The sequence below is a fragment of the Caloenas nicobarica genome, chromosome 1, assembly GCF_036013445.1.
Source record: "Caloenas nicobarica isolate bCalNic1 chromosome 1, bCalNic1.hap1, whole genome shotgun sequence".
NCBI classification, from domain to species: domain Eukaryota; kingdom Metazoa; phylum Chordata; class Aves; order Columbiformes; family Columbidae; genus Caloenas; species Caloenas nicobarica.
Genome location: NC_088245.1, coordinates 95,413,726 through 95,433,034, shown reverse-complemented (window position 1 = coordinate 95,433,034; position 19,309 = coordinate 95,413,726). Strand labels below are relative to the sequence as shown.

Here is a 19,309-nt window from a genome sequence, read left to right as displayed (position 1 = left end):
AACAATTAAGCCATCACTCAACTACTGAATTTCTTACTATAGAAATAAAACTCTACCAATGATCCCAATTGCCATAATTACAGAAAAACTTTCAAACTTCCTTTGGAAATACAAGAACAAATTCATTGTTAGGAAAAATTCAGATTGTAACCATTAGACTTTTAACAGACTTGCTAGATTTACTGGTGCATGTACAAAAAAAGCTCATGAACATCAGATTTTGAATATGAATTTCTTACTGATTCATTTTATCTACTAGAAACCAAACCCCAGCATTTTTGGAATGCAAATTACTTAGTTCATTCACAATCTGCAGTCTCAGCATGCTCCACTGCCTATTTCATACTTCTTAGTGTGCACACTCATAACTAACTCATTTGTAAAAGCCTCTGGCTACAGACATTTTGAGTCTTCCAGCATTTTTCTCCTTCAACACTGGATATTCTCTTTGTCAGACCACCAAATTTCTGCCCTCACCACTTTTCACCCTCTTCATCTAATGCTAAGGTCAATCTATGTATGGGGAAGATATCGTCATGCTTGTTTCTGTGCTTGAAACCTGCATGCCCTCACATGTTGTCCATCTATAGATGTCAGAATAAATTTGTGACCAATCACTATTCGCGAATCTGAACTGCAGCCTTTGCAAGTTCCGTTACTGTAGAAGTACTGTGGCATTTACAGCAAAATAAATTTGACTGAGTTGCTGTTTCACATGTAAAGGAAAAGCAATGAGAAATTTTCTTTTACACTGTCAATTATAAGGATCTTCAGGCAGATCTCTCTTCTATACATGTTTTTCACAGAACTAGGGAACTCAATCCTACTATTGTAAATACACTGACTCATTGACCTCTACGGATAAACATAAGTAAGCCATACTTCCAATCATCAAAGTTTTAGGGAAACTGTGAAAATGCTGTCAGTAGAATATCATCAGAGTTTAAACAGAAAACACTTTTATTTCCCTCAAAATTTAAGTCAATACATGTAAAATATTCAGTGGTACGGCATAGCAACGAAAAACTTGAATGTTTTTTAGGAAGTCATCATCAAAAATATACCACTCAAACCTTCTGCCAAAATGAGTGACAAATCCAGATTACTATGAGTTCCTCATCAGCCTGATAATAATAGTATTGTCTCAGCGACAGAACACACAAAACAACAGATTTTTCTTCACTGAATTCCATTAATATTAGACATAGCAAGCAGCATTTGCAAACCATAATTCTTGATTTTTACCACAAAAGATGGAAACTTTTAGAAATAGGAGATGGGAATGAAAAAGACAGCTATTACATGCTTTAAAAAGAACTGGTGTGACCATAGAGCTACAGAGAAAAACAAACAAACAAAAAAACAACAACAAAAAAAAACACCTTAAAGGGCTCAGTGGAATTTGTCAAAAAACAAAGACTAAACATTGTCATCAAGGGTTTTTTCATCATATAAAGTAATAACATCTGTAAATGTTATTAGAATACAGCCTGAAAAGGTATCGCATTTATTACAACCATTCTAGTCAAAGCTCTCATAAAGTTACTGGCTGACATTAGCAGTCAAATAATTGTATTACATTAAAAAATGCACCAAGTTAGATCAAGGAAACAAATAGCTTAGACATATAATGTCCTTGTCCTATTTACTTCTGATGTGCTTCTACAGACATTTAATTAATAAGTACAAGGCATATCTTTCTCAAAAAAGAAAAAATCAATTAAAATTGTCACTATCTTATAGGTGCCTCAGTTATACTCTTTCATCCATAGTTAGGTGCTAGGAACCTGGCAGTGAAAAGCAAGCCACTAATTTAAATGCCAGTCTATGGATTTAGGAGTTTAATTGTAAGTTAAAAGTCTAGCTACTACTGTATGTTAAGGGGGAATTCCTCTCTAGGGATGACTGCTTCCAGGTTTATTCCTAGAAAGTAAAAGTTGGAGGTTTTTTATCATTGAACAAACAAAACATGAGCAACATGTTCTTTATTATCTCATTGCCTGTTATCTGTTTCTTCACTCTGCATTTTTTTTGAAGAAAATAAACATATCTCCTACTGGTTGATGGTGGATTAAAGTGTGTCAGTGTGCAGAATTACCAGTATTAGGCAAAGCATGTGTGAGCAAATACCCACTACATAAGAAAAATCTGAAATTAGATGGCAAACATGATACATTTCTGATGAATAGACTTGCCTTTCATAGGATTTAATTGCTTGTTCCAGCTTCTCTTTATAGGCATCGAGATTCACTGCCTGGGGATTAATTAGTGTGATTCGCTTCTTGTTGCTAACATGTGCCAATGGTAACATCTATTATACAATAAAAGACAAAGGCTTAGTTTATCATTCAACTTTTTCTCCACCAGAATAACTGAATGCTTATGAGTCCATGTACAAGCATCAGAATGGACTGAAGGAACACTTGAAAACTGCAGAAAGATCTGAGCACCCTAAAGACATGTCAGGAATAAGACATAGTTTCCAGTCTGCTAATAAAATCTTCTGAAATGATGCAATCACTCGATGCAGAAGTTGCAAATTAAGATTCCTAACTAACAGTTAATTCTGACGAAATCAGTACTGTCAAAAAAGTCACTCTAATAATGGAAGGGTAGGTGAGAAGGCAGACAAGCATGTCTAGATCATGACCATATTCCAGATTGCATTGCTTTAAAATAACACTCTCTTGCACTTATTAGGATCTGATTCTGTCATACAGGTGTGATAGTTACTTATTTAAGTGTATTTAATACTTTTATTTTGGAGGACCATATTTTTAAAGGAAGTAGAGTACTAAAGATGGAGACACTTTTCCTCATCACACTGATCACCAAAGAGTGAACAGGGTGGATATTGCTCACTGAATCTAGTCTTAATTAACCACAATAATGCTTAGGAACCTAACCAGGTTAGTCAGAATCAGGAACTTCAATACCTTTCAAATCTCACAATATAGCATCTACATAAGTCAGCTTCACTATAAAATAGAAATTCAAACAGTTACAAGTAGATCATCAAAGGGCAGAGAAAAGGGTAGAAAAGGGATGATGAGAGGAGGAAAGATGCCTTCCTAGCTCTCAGTCCAAAGTCCCACCATCCTTCAACCTCTTAAATTGCTCAGCAGCTCATATAAGAAAAGCTATTTTATATATCAATGTCCTAAATATGATTATAAACAGAAAAAATCCAAGAAAGAAATTGAGAAGACAGAGAATGTTACTCTCCCCAAAACTGTCTTCAACACATATGGTTGAGTGGGAAGCTGCTTCAAGTGCCTGTCTGAGATCAGGATATAGATGACATAAAGATGGATGAGATTCAATTTAAAGATAACTAAAACCCCTGTTGGGGAAATAAGGCAAGCAATCAGAAAACAAAACCATAAAAAGACTTCTTTAATTGAGAACATGTTTTCAGTGATGTTTTATTTGTGTTTGAATCATCACAGCCTGGCTGCATTCCAAATTATTGCTGTATAACCATTTTTTCAGGAGTGTGGTGGGACTTCATATTCCCCTCTCTTTCTGAGGACATCTCTCTGATTAATAAATCTGTGTCACATCAGTGCCAGACCACATCAAAGCTCCTCATATTAAATTAATCTTAAGATCACTTAGAAGCTCAAGTTAATGGGAATATGTCAGTGAAGTATCTTGCCAGAGACAGACGAGAGAAATCTCTGCCCAGAACTGCGAGCCATGAAATCTGGCTGCCTGTGATTTCCAGGTGGAGTTTGAAAGCTGCAAGGCAAGGAACTGAGAAGACCTGTCTTCCAGTTCCACACTGCCATGGTTGTTGTCCACTATGTTACTCAAACCAAGCTTATAAAAGCCCAGCACATAGAAGCCCTCTCCTGTAGTCCCTACAAATTCCCAGAGTAAGTCCAAGTACAACCAGCATAATTTGCAAAATGAATATTCAATACAGTCTATAAAACAATTTGAGTAGAATATGAGGGGCAAACATAAACATATTATTACAGTATTGAATAATAAAACCAGAATGAACATGTCCTTAGCAAATAGCAAACTTGAAATATTATGCACACTTTGAGAGCAATGAAAACTGCTCCTGAAGACAAGTGAAATTTGACAGATACAGCTGAGAGAAATCACAGGGAAGCTTTTTAAGTGCCAAAATGTTTTGTCATTTTCTAAAATAAATACTTAAACATTCATATCAAAAGAATTCACTTGTTTCAAAATGGCTTTTATTTCAAAACAAAAATTTCAAATTTTTAAAGACAAAACCAAAGCACAATAACTCTAGAAAAATTTTTCTTCTTTTAGACCAAACAAGATGTTTTTGTTGGCTGAATCTGAACTTGATTCTTTTGAGCAAAGCACTGAGTCAAAACTCCAAAACTTGCAAAGCTATAATTAAGATGCCACAATCTGCAACAGATACTCAGGTGGTTCTGTAGGGAAGGTTTGCTCCAGAACAACCATAGTGTAATTTAGATGAGCCCCCATGTCATTTTTTTTTCTGGATATGAATCCGATGGGTAGTTTACTGAATTAACCTCTTTGAAACAGCCTCGGTGAAACTGCTAGGTCACACAGAGCTGAAAACAAAAGGTCAGCCTCTTGTTAATGAACAGTTGTCATGGAAACATTTTGCTTGCTGCATCTCCAAGGTGAGAAAACCGTTCATAGTTATTCCGTCATCACCGCTAGCAAACACTGAAAATAAAAATTATACTATCTCCAGAAAAGCAAACAAGGATGTCCGCATTCCACACCAAGAAAACTAAGATCCCAGAAGGAAGAATGCAAAATTGTCTGTACATTTATTATCTTCAGTGAAGTCTTTTGAAGTACTGGAATAATCAAGATTCTTAATCAATTTGTTAATGTCTCCTATTTGAGGTCTATGTCTACTCTCAGAATCTATTTTCTGCTTTTCCTTGACATGCTGGCATGAAGCTTGAGGGAGAGTGGGTTCCACAGCTCATAAATTCTACTGGGTCCACCTCGTGTGCAACCCCCAACCTTATTTTTCCTTTCTATACTGTTTCAGATCCAGAAAAATCCATGCCTCTACATGCAGAACAATAATTCTCCACTGCCTGAGAAATTCAGTGCCTCTATACAACTAATGGGTATTAGCAGGTATGAAAAAGCAGTAAAAATTATATATCATTTTGTGTTTATAACCCTGAATCTAAAGAAAGCCCATGGATCACTGTTTAGATTCTGTAGAGAAGCTGTTCATTCTAAGAACACTGAACTTAATTCAGCCCTGAACTAGACCACCACAAGCTCAGAAATCAGACCTAAGAGTAATGTGAAAGTCACAATGTTTTTTGTTTGACATTTCACTTAGATTAGACGTTTTGTACAGTTTTGTAATCATTGAAAATCTAAAAAGTTAAAATGTATATTTTTAATGATTTTGATACAAAAAGCCATCTTTTTATTGCATACAAAAAAATTTACCATGTCAAAAAAATCCTTAAAGATCTCGGGTTTGACTTGGTTTTACTAAAACAGAGGATCTGGTTTTGCTTCCACAATCTGGGTGCTACAGCAAAAATTCCCATTCCTAAATTTAAACAACAAACATGAAAACTTTAAAACGTACAAATGTATACATTCATTCTAAACATTTTACTTAGCTCTATATCACATCCTATTCCAAAACCCTTGCTCATGCCTTATTTATTTAAACAGAAACTGTTTAGCTTTTTCTTTGAGTATTGTTTAAAGAAACAGTTTTCATTAGTTAAAACAAACTGCAACATATTCATAGCACTTTGATACGATGCAACACACAAGAAGAATTAGAGCAACTTGCCACAAAATGGATTTCCTTTAAGTGCAATGGCAATTAGAACCTCATAATACACAATTCATTGTGAATTTTGTTCGATCTCACAATTGCCTAAACCTATCAGAAGTAAATTTTAGTTACTGAATTCTAATACTTTTCAAAAGATCTTAGCAGACACATGTAAACTTTGAGAATGCACAAATCCACAAACTCTGCACCTGCACAGTTTTCCTAATGATTCTATGGACCTAAAATACATACTCCGGTGAATCAATATGTATCAGTAGAGGCTGTGGTGCTCAAGAAATTGCTGAACACCTGATGGCTGCACACTGCCATCAACTGGTAAGTGTGAAAGAAAGATATATAGCTCTAAAAGTTAGGGTAAAGTCTGCAGGAGATACTATTAACTATCAGTTTTATCTTCTACTGATGCATGAATGAACATTCAGATATGCATTATACATTTAGTGCACATCAACCACCTACAATGAACATTAGAGAATGCAATTATGACATTTATAGGAATGAATTTTAAAAAATCCTTTTTAAAACAGTGCCAAGTTTTATGTTTCACTGGAAGAGTGTAAGAGTTTTACCTCATCAAATACTTTAGAAACTACATGCTTGTCCAGAACTGGGATGTATTTGGTACCATGAGGGACAGCTGTAGGCGCTAAGGCATCCATGATGGTGAGTCGCCTAGCAACCAAGCCATGGGTCTTTAACCAAACAGCCGAAGAGACATCTAGAGAACTAGAAAAAAGAAACTATAAGGTGTAGCACAAGGTAGAAACACATTCCAGAAGTTTGAAATGACTGAAGAAAAAGATAAACTATAATTTTTGTGATGTATCTATATATGCACACACATACCTTTTAGATATCCTTTTCACAGATTTCTGCATTTTCAGATCTAAGATAAAACATTTGCATTTCATTATCTCACAGTTTTTGTGCACACAAAAGTATACATAAATAAGCTGACATAGAATAGCATGATGTTTTTTATTTGAGCCTGCTAGCAGTGTCACAAAGACTACACAATAATGCCTATTTCAGTTGCTAAACTAATCAATGAGGATTATGTCTCTGTCTTTCTTGGCACTTGATCAATAGTAACAGTGTTACTATATGCCTCATGAGCCCTAATGAATCAATGAGGAAATTTATAAGGTAGGTGGGGAATAATTTAATTAAAAACCAAACCAACCAACCAACCCAACAAAACCACAAACAAACAAACTAACAAATCTTTGTATGTTTTTATTTCTTACAACTCAAAAATAAAGATTAACCAGTTTATTCCCCAATTCAAGATGTGCACTATCACAAATGAGATGGCCAGGAATGGTTAATTTAAGGTATACTGCTATAAACATCTGTATAAAAGACATATAAAGAACTAAAAATAAGATGCTGAAATGTAAAAACGTCAAACATCTTCAAGTATCATAGGTGAGGTTTTAGAACAACTTAGAGAACCTATCATAAAGTTCAGAGTTGCACAAATTACTGAGGGAAATGAAAACTATTTGGATGTATATCTAAGCCTCATCGTAAATACCTTTGTCTCTACATATGCGTCTGCCCCAGAGAGCATGTTTTTTGCAAGTCTAAGCATATTGATAAAGTGCAAGCTCATTTTACATTGTTACCAGAGAATCAGACCCACCACTCGCAGCTTTAACCTCAACATTGAACACAACTACAAATTACTGTATCACAGCACCAATCTATTACTGTATAACAAGATTCTCATCTCATCATTCTTATCTGTTGATAAGAAGCAACTGTGATACCCTTTCAGCAGTCTAAGGCATAGTGGTATCGCAGCTGCTGCACACTGTGGACACAACTAAGCTGTTGTAAATTGAATAGTTTGGGCACTGGCAGGACTCTGGCTGCAGCTGTGAGGACCTTGTTACAATCCCCTGCTGCATGTCCAGCTCCCTGCATCTCTGCTGTGTTGCAGCCCTTCGTACTGCACGTCTGCACAGTGTTGCCTCAAATGAGGCACCATTAGTCACAAACGCAGCAGGAGAAATGTTATCGTCTGCCCCAGAGCTTCCTCCTCTGTCAACTTGCCTTTGAAAACGGTTGTACACTTCACACTCTTTTCGACAGAAAAAGTCTTTTTTTCAGGAGATATTCCTTCCTCTGAGCTTTCTTCCCTAGATTTCACACTGTGGCTCAGGATTCGCAGCAGACTCGTCTTTGTTTGCTCTGTAGGTGTTGAAAGGGAAAAAAAGGAGGAGTTAACTTACTGCTCAAATACATGTCTGGGATTTTTGAGCTCCTCTTTTGTATCTAGCCCCAATTTTTAAGGGACTGCCCACACACGACATCAAACACAAAATTACTTCAGTACTAATTTGTACTTTGCACTTTCCCAAGGAAGAAGACTTCTTCTACATCAGCTGGGTAAACTCGATTTCAGACTGCATGCAAAGAATACTTCAAAGAGAAAAATAGTGTTACAGGTGTAGTAAGGAGAAATATTAGTGTAAGTAATGCTGTAACTAGTGAAACATAGATCAGCTTTTCATTCTTGCCAATGATGTAGTTATTTAGAATAAAAAGAAATAAAAATTTAATATCTACTACAAAAAAACCTGCTTGCAGAGCTTTTAAAACATTCCATCAAAATTATTTCTCTTTCACCACAGGCATGTGATAAAGCATAAATGAGCAGACATTTGTCTGTTTGGGTCAAATGAGTAAGATGGCTGAAAAGTAAAAATGAAGAAAAGTTAGACAGAATTTCAGGAAGATGGTTATTTAAATCATCGAAGGCTTCATTTCTTCCTACATTGAGGGATGCTTTCTGCTATTTTCAACAGAATCTTTTCAAGCTAGTGAATAAATTCTGCTAACAACTTCATTTTAGCCCTACCTGCATATAACGCTTTTTTCCTTCGGGCCGGACTGTCAGCAGTGGTTTGCCAGGTTTGCTGATGTGGTGTCAGCGCTGGCTGTTCTGAAGCACAGCACAGCCTGCTGCTAAGAGTAGCGCTCAGCTCTTCAGCGTCTTTGGTTCCAGAAGACACCGCATGTGTCTCCTTGTGATTGCTGCTTCAAAGCGACAAAAAGAAGAAACAAGTAAGAAATTATCTCAAACATATATCACTGGTTTAAAAAAACACGCTAAGCTAAAGTCTTCTGGTAATTTAAATGTTCATTTCAAATGCTTCCGACAATGCTTCTCTGTTAACCTAGTCTGCATTTCAAAGGGGAGTTCAAAGGAGGTTTAAAACTTCTCAGTTTTTTAAACTATTTAAAAGTCATTTCTTAGCCTATTTAAAAGATGTTCATTACTTTTAAGGCAACACCCTCATATATTTTTAATAAGGTCAGAATGTTCTATAATAGCCACTTTGCATCCTGGGGGAAGGAGTAAACTTGCCATCAGCAATGAAAATGACACACACACATATATATATGCAAATATATATATACACATATGCAAATATATGCCTATGTCCCAGCGCCAATAAAAAATAAAACATGCAAATTCTAAAATAAACACTTACCTACATTTTTATACTGGACATCCTCCCTGCCCTTCCACGTATATTAAAACATTCCACAGGACTCTCCACTTTTAATTTAATTTATTTTATTTTTAATGCTTTTATTTTAACTTACTGTTTTTAATAGATGTCTGTCTTTAAAATTTGATTTTTTTAATGTACTTTTTGCCTTTGTACTATTACCACGCAGATAAATAAGGCACCAGGCAAGCTATTTTTTATTAAGGCTGTGCTCCTGTAGAGATTGCAAGTAACTTCATGTTTGAAGCTAAGTCTGTGTTTGTTCCCTGAACAGAAACTCAGTATAATCAGACATGCAGAAAACTTTTCAACAGTGGCTCATGAGTCTGCTTTCAGTGTGCTGTGGAAGAACCTCTTTTTGAACAGTCATTCTTGGCACCATGAGATTTTTAACTGATGCTGAACATGAAACTATTTTTAATGATGAGATTACTTATCTTTTGTTAAAAAGCAAAGATAAATATGGCATGAACATGCAGACACACACTGCAAAATCAAAAATGTGAAAAGAAGGAAGCTGAATTTAATTCATGGTGTTTGCTATCTTTTAAACAAATACATTTGTACGTAATTTATGTCTCAATCAGCATATCCCAATGAGTGACAATTTAGTCATGAAGTACCAAGCCAGGTCTACCTATAGGACAATAATGAATTCTGTAGGTCAGAAGGGGCAACTTTGTGTGTGCTGGAGACAGAAAAATATTTTCACCGCTTTGCTTTAATTATTCCTAATAATTTGAGGCTATTGAGATATTTGAGATCATTTCGTTTCAGGAACCACAGTTTAGTGTATTTTTCCATAATTTTCTTTTCCATTACTGTAAATGTTTAAAAAATAACACAAAACAACAAAGAACACACACAAAACCCCCCACACCTTTCTTTTTAAAAGATAAGAATGTCAGAGGTTAAAAATGCAAGACAATGAAAAAGGAGAAATGTAACAGCTAGCTCAAATCTCTTATTAACATGATAGCAGTATGAGGACATACTTATTCTCTGGATCATTTTCCCCATTATAATAATCCATCATCAGACATTTAGCATGGAAGGTCTTCGCTTTCTCTAGGTCTCTTTCTCCTTGTTCGATCTCCCTTTTTAAAAGATGTATGTCTTCACTCTAACAACAACAAAAAAAGTCAAATCTTGTATCACAATTACTCCTAAACATGTTTTGTTTCTGAACTGAAACTATGCAAGCTTGGATAATATTTTTGAATAATGTCTCGGTTAGGACAGCTGCATAATTTTGTATACTTTTTCAGGTAGTCTCTGTTTCCTAAATCAAAGTTTGTTTTGTTAACTTTCTGTATGTAGGAACAAGCTTATAGAAAAGAAGATTAAAATGTGCTTGGCAACATTGCCTTTCAAATTATTCTTACTTTTTCAGAAAAGGACAAACACTCCCTAACAAGCCAGTAACCCCTTGAGATATGAACAGCCATATTTCTAAATAATATAATAAAGTCAGTAGCTCCACTCATTTCAAGCAAGTAAATAAGTAAATAAATAAAATACAAGATACATACATTACGACTGTTGTCTACGTTGTACAGATCACAGCTGTATTACATACTGTCCTTGAAAAATGAGAAGTAAAAACTATGTTCTTCAAGCAAACATTGGAACTGACTGGGAATCATTTGGACTACAGGAAGAAGCAGGAATGAAATTCCAACGATGTTCCCTCTACAACTCCCACAGGGTCAGAGGTCTGGAGATGGACAGCACAGACTTGGGCCCTCACCTTTCCGACATACACAGCGTCACACAGTCCACAGCAGCAGAATCACCAAAATTGCCCAGAACGCTCTCTTACATCTTTCAAGAGCTGGAATATTTTCACATCTTCCTACTGAACGGTGTCTGCAAAGTTCTAAATTTCCTGCTACTGCCTTGTTCCCGGCTCTTCTCACTGTTCCACTACCACCATTTTCTAAAAGTTTTGGAACTAATTAACTGAGTGTTAACCTTAATTAAAAACAAGAATATACTTTAAATGGGTGTCTGTGTTAGTCTATTCAGAAATTTCCTATTGGGGATTGTTAGATTGAGCTGCTTAGTCACACTTGAGAGGTGACTGCTATTCTAGTCATTTTATGCATTATGGATCTCTCCCCAGTGGCTGTTGTAGAGCAAACTTTTAGGAAAATTCATAGAATCATGAATTCATCATCATTCAAATTCAGGTCTGCATTCTCTCATTTATTAACAGAATACAAACCATAGTTTCATTTTAAAAAGTAACTTATTTCTGAGACAACAGAGATCAGATATGTTTCTTCCAGAGCTGAATTTGGTATATATGGGCGGGAAGTGGAGGCGGGGGCGGATGGGGAGCAGGTTTGCAAAAGTAGCAGTACAAATATATGTTGCATAATACTTGGGCTTATTTGTTGTCATCTAATAAAATTTCATAAGCAGATGATGGCACACTCATTGACTTCACACCACTTCAGATTTGATAAGGATTAACCCCCTTTTTAAATAATCTAGTGTAACATGAAATCACAATGATGTGGGGGCTGTGGTTCCTTCAACAGCATGAAAAAACAAACGTATTTATTGGAAAATACTCACATCGATAAACTCTGAAGCATCAGGGACAGTCAAATAAATGTTGTAATAATGAAACTGTCCCCCTGTTTCAGTAGATAGTTTGTACAAAAAATTATTAGCTTCTATATCATCACAGTTGAAGGATACGGTATGGATGGGAATTTTACGATGAAGCTGGACTTGAGCCAAAATTATTTGGGGGGCCTGAAAATTGAAAAATATATATTAAATATGTGGCATCTAAAATGTATTCATCAAAATATGAAGAATTTGTAAGAATCTAATCAGTCATACTGTTGCTTAGAGATAGATACAGATCAGTTAAAAGCATACATTTTATATGCACTGCTATTTCACGATTATATAAAAAGAGCTAATTTAAAATTCAGTTTGAAGCACTGATAATGTATTAAGGCACAGGATACTCTAATAAATAAAATTAAAATTATAATCAGTATTCTTTGTTTCTGAAGTCTTAAGGGAAATTACTAAAGTATAGGAAATTAAACTATACATCCACCATTCCTTGTGGGCCGCTTTCCTTTTATCCAGAAAAACAGAACAAAAAGAAAAGTGAGCATTCAACATTTTTCTTCCTTATCAAGGTATAAAGAAATTATTTGTGCAAGTTCATGATGCTTTCTGAATCTGAGATTTATTATATATGCTTCAGTAATGAATTTTATGTACCCTTCAGCCCAGCTATATACCTAAGTCAGTTTTTTTCTGCGTATTTGTTATTACAACCAAGCAAAATTTTCAACAGCAAATAAAGTATTTTTAAAATGCCATTCGTAGCATACCAGCTAGTTTTCACCATGCATTACAGCTTAAAAGCTCAGTTCTACCTCATTTGCATAATTGATCAACAAGTGGGCATTATATAATGTGATATAACACGAAATAGCATCGTTTTAAGTCATGGTAACAATACTTTCGATTTTGGTATCCAATTAAAGCTAGACCTAAAACATCTCCAGATCACTGCTACTCCCAAATTGCACATACATGAGACCAAATTTGACTCAGTAGGCTAAAAATGGCATTCGGTATCATACGGAGACCTAATGGAAAAATACCACTATACGAAAATAATGTAAATTAACCATTAGGCACTTATTCCTCAGACATAACATAGACTTTGTGTAAGCTCTGCAACAGAATGTAAGAAGGTACCTACTTATGTATTTGATGTCTTCTTTGGGGAAAAATGTTGAACACAAACTTGGGGGGGGTTGTGGTTGAGGTTTTGGTTTTGGTTTTGTTTGGTTTTGGTGGGGGGTTTTTTTGCTATCAATCATTTTCTTTTCAGATTTTCAAGTCATCACACAAGATTGCAGGCTTTTAATATTTAAATCCCACCATATCCTGGGACCATCATTATTTTCGGAGTTTTAAGTGATGATACATTTGTACTACTTTAGGGAGATATTTTATTTAACACAAATCCTAACCTTGGTACTCACATACAGCTTTTATATTTAATCAGTTACCACATTCTTAAAACAACTCATAAGAAACGTCATGAGTTATCATTCACCAAAGACTGGACTGTGGGCAGAGAGTTCTAATCAGAACACTTTCATGAACAGCACATTTCTCAGATACAATTTTTCAATATTATGACAACATCCAAGAGACTCGGCTCTGCAGGTATGATATTCATCTCATACTTCAGCCTTCTGACACCACCACTGCAGCACCACACTACTACGTTTTCTCTTTGCAGAAATACCTGGTCAGGTCTCCCATCAGTCAAGAGATAAATAGCCTGAGTGTCAGCATCAGCAAAAGCAACCTGGAGAGCTTTGAGTGTGTTTGTGGAACTTCCAGCCTAAGAAACCAAAAAGAAAGAGAAACAGCTATAAATACTAACAGCTCTTTGCCTTTGTTCTTAAATTCATAATGACAGTGTACTGATTCAAGGGATATTACAGAACCTAAATGAGTAATAAAATGGTGAAAACATTTATGGCAAAGAGCTAGAAAAATCGAAGCAAATGTTAAAGTAGCATAAATTGGCACCAAATTGGTATTCAGTGCTTATGCAAACACACATAAGCAGAATGCTGGCGACAGAAATATGAGCTGTAGAAGCAAAAGCAATTACTAAAAGTCTATAAACAGATGGGAAGATGAAAGATAAAAGTTACGTTCTATTATATTTTCCCACTGCTGCTCCTGATTGCCAACTCATCACACTCCCTTGAAATACACATTTTGCCTAACCAAATAATTCAAAGCTCCACAAAAAAGTTGCACAAGTTTACTTCTCAAAAATAGGTAAAGGACTTCATGGTTTTCCGAACAATATTTTTTCCAGACTATCTCACATCTACCTCCTCAGAATATCAAAGTAAACATCATTTATTTTTAGGACAAAAGTTATCTATAACAACAAAACATCCACAGTAAAGCGATACTGTGCCCCCTAAAAATTCATAGTTGTGCGCTTTTCCTGAGTCATCCACATACTTAGTGATCATGATCTTTTTTTGGGTTTAGACTAATGCAACTCTAAACTCACCAAAATGCATTTCATGGCTTATAGGAACCTAAAAACTACAGTCTATGTCTTCGGATTTCCACCTTTCAAACATTCAGTGTACAGAACTTTTGAAATGTAAGGGAAAAGTAAGGCTTTATCAGAATGAAAAGTGTTTTGTCAAGTTTTAGTCTTTTAAATGGGGTGAAAGCAAAATCCTAGAGAAGATATGAGCCTGGTTTTGCTAGCATAAGACCTGAGTACCACTTTGGAGGGCAGTGAGGATTGTAGTGGTGTGTGAAGAGACTCAGGATCAACATATATAATGCAATACAGAAGATAAATATAAACCACTAACATTGACCCATTCATGCAAAAACCATGTTAAGAGATAGCACTATTTCTTCAGTCCTATTAATCGCGTTAAAATTTCTTGCAGTCCACCCCTCTAGCAAACAATTCTATTAGAAAGGGCAAAGTAAGCAAACCAGGTGAAATGGAATAGGAAGTAAAGTCTGAAAGTGACTCTGTATGGCTGCGTAAGAATATATGGGCCAGGCATTGAGAGCTCAGATGATACTTAATAACCCTATCTTCTAATTCACAAACAATCCTTAACAGTACCCACTCATAAGAAATAACTAGCATAAGGCATTTTCTTTGTGTTAAATATATCTAATATTCCTAATGTTTTAGTAAGCATTATAAACTTTTAGACACGCATCCCTCATTATTATGTGTAAATTTGGTATTCTAGCTCTTTTCAATAATGGAACATGGTTTTGACCTGATTTGAAATGAATCAACTTCTGCTATATCATAGGAAAATGCTGTGTATGCTGATGATGTGAGGGAAATAAGTATGTACCATAAGGTAAAAGCTGTTAATTTGAGATTCCTCCATTGCTACTGTTACAAATGAACACTGTTTTTTTCAGTGTTTAAACAAAGTCCACATGTTTCAACTACCTGGCATAATCACCTCCAAAATTTTAAGTGTTATTACTTCTAAAGGATTTATAAGAAACAGTTGGTTACTGTTTATAGCTCAGTTTATGGCTTCAGCATCCTGGGACTGAAGTATACAAAAGGAGATCAAAGGATCTATTCTGATTAATATTCCAGAGCAATCTTCTGTTCATTTCAGCTTCACTGTAAAGCCAGCTTTCTGATCTCAGACTTATGCCTGTACTGCTTTAAACAGACTAAAAGGTCAGCAGCAGATGGCATCCCTTAAAAAAAGGCTGTTCTCATACCATTCCCTGTACTATTTCAGATATCAAGATGTGAACTTAGAAGGAAATTTAAGATCAACAATTCATAACTTCATCAATAATGATGAAAAAGGCCATTCCCAAATGCCTATACAAGATGGTATCAAATTATAGTAGTTCAAAGTATTATTGAACTTGCATGATGCTGTACCACATATATGGCTTAAATGGAGCCAACTTTTCAAGTCTCAATAAAGGCAGTAAAATTAAATTTACTAACCTCAGTTGTAAGTATTCACCATCTACTCAGTGAGGCCACACTAATACTTTCTCTTCTTCGTATATTTGTCTATTAGTGTTTTCTGAGAATACCAAGTTATTTATCTTGCTTTGCAGTCCCAGAGGAATTATGTAGCTTCCCCAATTCCCTCATTCCCAGGAATTTCATTATTAATTCTGAGGTAGAGCTGCCATAATGCTTCGGAGTTTTATTATATAAACATGTTTTTTGTGTTAGAAAACGTAACATGAGATACATCTGTACTGTTGTGTGACTGATTTTCAGTCCCGTGCTCATTGCTGTCCACATTTGACACATGAAATGGTCCTAAGGCTGCTGACAGCTACAATCTGGTGGCTGACTGGGGCTGCCTATGAGCTTTTCTACTCTGTTTCAGGGAAAAATCCTCAGATTTTGGCCACTGTCAGAAAAAGAATATTGGGTAGATAGACATATCTGAGAACGGTTGCTCTCATGTTCCAGCTAAAGTCAGCTGTCTATCTATGCACCAAAAGGGACTAGAAATGCTCCTCCAACTGGCTGGCACCAGTTCCCTGCATCATCTCTGAGCTGTACGTCTGCCAGCAACAGTCCTCAGCCCTGCAGCAGCCCTGCAGCAAGAGTGACAAATCTAGACAGACGGGGTCTGAGCACCGTCAGGGCTCCTACAGAAACCAAACTGGATGCTGTTTGCATTGTGGCTACTAAACATAGCAGGCAGCAAGTTGAATTATTATGATCTTACAAACAGGTCCACTGTTAAAAGATTATTATACCTGACATGGATAATACATTGTACTCAGATCTACTAAAGTCTATACATTCTGTATATTTTCAGCTTACTCAAGTCAAACACTTAGGCAATCCAAAAACACCCCAGCCATACAGAGAAGACACAAATATAACTTCATACAAATATGCTTTGTGATAATTAGTTTCCATGTTACCTCAAGCCCTTTTATCCAAAGCCAAGCATCTTGCAAATTTTCCTCATTAACTTCAGCAAGTTTGTCCTGCCATGCCACTGCTTGGGCACTAAATTTCACAAAGTTAAATCTCTTTTTGTGTCTCAATTGTTCCTGAAAGAGACAGCATCTGCATTTTAGTCAATGTTAAAAGAAAGAATACTTGTATCTGAAATACTGACTAGCAGGAGTTGTTTCAATTAATATATAGTTGATTATATGGTTACAATAACTTATGATAATATTCAGTTATTATATACAAAAAGACATACAGAGACAGAGGAAATGATTGCCTGCAATTATTAAGATTACTTGAACTTCCCGAAGTAAGTCTCCATTTACTCATATTTCTCAAACTACTTGAACAGCAAATGTCTAGGAGGGAAAAAGGGGAGAGATGAAACTGGGCATGAACTGGGTATAAGAGATTATGACTGCTTACCAAAGGAAACTGAAATCAGAATCAAAGTAAGACACCATTTAGAAGAGGAGAATAAGAATCAAATGTAGCACACCAGCAAGAGGGACTAGGACAGCAAGAGAGAACTAAGTTAAGAATTTGCTGAAGTTGCTTTTGCACAGAAGTTGTAAGGAGTGATAGATTTGTGCAAGCTAGTAGAAACTTTCAGAACCTGGAATCTTTCCTCCCTTTCATCACCATTTCTGTGAAACCTTCTGGCTCAGTATCTAATCATTTTCTAGTGCTGATCTGTTTAGAGTATCACATCATACTATGTCCTATCACTTATGAACTTAGCTCAAAAACCTCTCTGTTGTAGTTTTACATTTTCTAGCTCTGGTTGCTATTGATGCCAGACTGATGGAATTTTTATTTGTCAGTTACTCCTCTCAGGTCTAAAAAAGTTGAGCTGAATCACGTTTTAATAGTGCTTGTTTGTCTCAAACATTAATGTAAGCTTCGGTGATAATATTGCAGATTTCTAAACCTAGGTGAGACAAATCCTGTCTTAGGTGTGTCTGCCACTACTCACTGCTTTTGAGGTACTTCTGCACTTTGCAAGTCCTTTTGCAAAGTTCTGAGTCACTGTAAGATGCAAGCAAGTTCGAAACATTCTATGCTCTCTATTGTAGAAGTATGAAAGTGAATCTAGAACACACGTTACAAATCACGATATGCTAGTGGAATTGGATGACGTCACTTAAAAATAAAAATGAACATTCAAAAGGTGTTTCATTTTGTTTCGTTTTGGTTGGTTGGTTGTGGAGAACTATGGTGGGTCCATGGATTCCCTGACAGAGAGCACAGGAACAGAGACCAGCCTTGAAGATATTAAGGCCTACTCATGAGAAAGATGGGAGTAAAGGAGTATCCGGAGATATTAAGGTGTACCCATGAGAGAGAAGGGAGTAGAAGAGTAACATTGATGATAGCAAAATTAGCCAATGAGATGTTACTGCTGTAATTTGTAACCAATAGTGAAGAGACACATGAATTGGTAAAACTGTATAAAAATGCACTTGTGACAATAAATGGCATCTACTACTTTCATCCTGGAAGAACTTGGTCTATGTTGTTTGTCCGTCTCAACCGCGACAGTTGGTTGGGTTTGTTTTTCTTTTTTTTTCTATTCCTTTTTTTTAGGAGGGAGGTAACCTGAGGGAAAGAACTAAAACTTTTTAAATTTTTAACATTTTCTCCAAATTCTTTCAAATATTTGTAGGAATGATTAAAAAATACGTTTTTAACTGAAAAATGAGCACACGAGGAAAAATCAAAATATTTTTATAAAGCTGCTATTTTTAAAAAATAGTTTTAAAAAATAAAAATTAGAGTAAGAACCATCCAGAAAAGACCAGCCTACTCTAAAATGTTCCTCAGTCTTCAGAATCATCACTTTGGCATACCTGTATGAGTTGAAATATTTTCTCCTTCACCAGTGACAGCTTGTCCTTCATAGACTGGGATATATCAATAAGAATATAGACATCATCTTCAAACACATTCCCAAAGAGCCCTCTGCTTCCTTGCTGAAGCCACTTAATCCTGGGTGGGTGGAAAAAAAAATCAAACCCTGGTCTGTAAGATCTTTGGAGCTTTGTGTATCAGAACCTAACAGGAAAGATCTTTTTATCACTGCTGTACTTCTTATTCTCTTTCCCTAAGCACCTATTACTAGTCACTGTCAGGAGCGGTATATTGGCCTTGATGAACCAATCCTCTGTCACTACATAAATACACAAGGCACTTTTATTTTCTAATTTCATTGGGAATCTGGAGACAGATAAAACAGACAAAGCAATACAGAACCTTTTAAAAATCAATTATCAGGTACTTTGAGCTGGGAAATCCCACGAGGAAGTAACTCTAAGTATCGCCCCTGTAACTGTTCTCCAGCCTGAAGTCAGGAAATCATTTAAGCATAAGCTAATGTGCCTCCCTTTTCAGGAAACCGCTTGAGAACCTTTTCTGCAAGGAACTTGAGCACTTTGAATAGTCTTAATGTAACACAGATGC

General features: G+C 35.8%; 1 protein-coding gene across 1 annotated transcript in view; it reads right to left on the bottom strand.

Moving 5' to 3' along the window:
* The window catches only part of VWA3B (von Willebrand factor A domain containing 3B), a 63,325-nt gene that overhangs the window by 18,336 nt on the left and 25,680 nt on the right, over positions 1-19,309 (bottom strand). Inside the window, exons 11-20 of the mRNA XM_065654066.1 lie at positions 18,700-18,838; positions 16,816-16,947; positions 13,625-13,723; positions 11,911-12,093; positions 10,323-10,450; positions 8,670-8,851; positions 7,862-7,999; positions 6,650-6,689; positions 6,373-6,529; positions 2,196-2,311 (exon numbers count right to left, since the gene is read on the bottom strand). Of these exons, the coding sequence (XP_065510138.1) occupies positions 2,196-2,311; positions 6,373-6,529; positions 6,650-6,689; positions 7,862-7,999; positions 8,670-8,851; positions 10,323-10,450; positions 11,911-12,093; positions 13,625-13,723; positions 16,816-16,947; positions 18,700-18,838 (1,314 nt within the window). The remainder of the gene's footprint in view (positions 1-2,195; positions 2,312-6,372; positions 6,530-6,649; positions 6,690-7,861; positions 8,000-8,669; positions 8,852-10,322; positions 10,451-11,910; positions 12,094-13,624; positions 13,724-16,815; positions 16,948-18,699; positions 18,839-19,309) is intronic.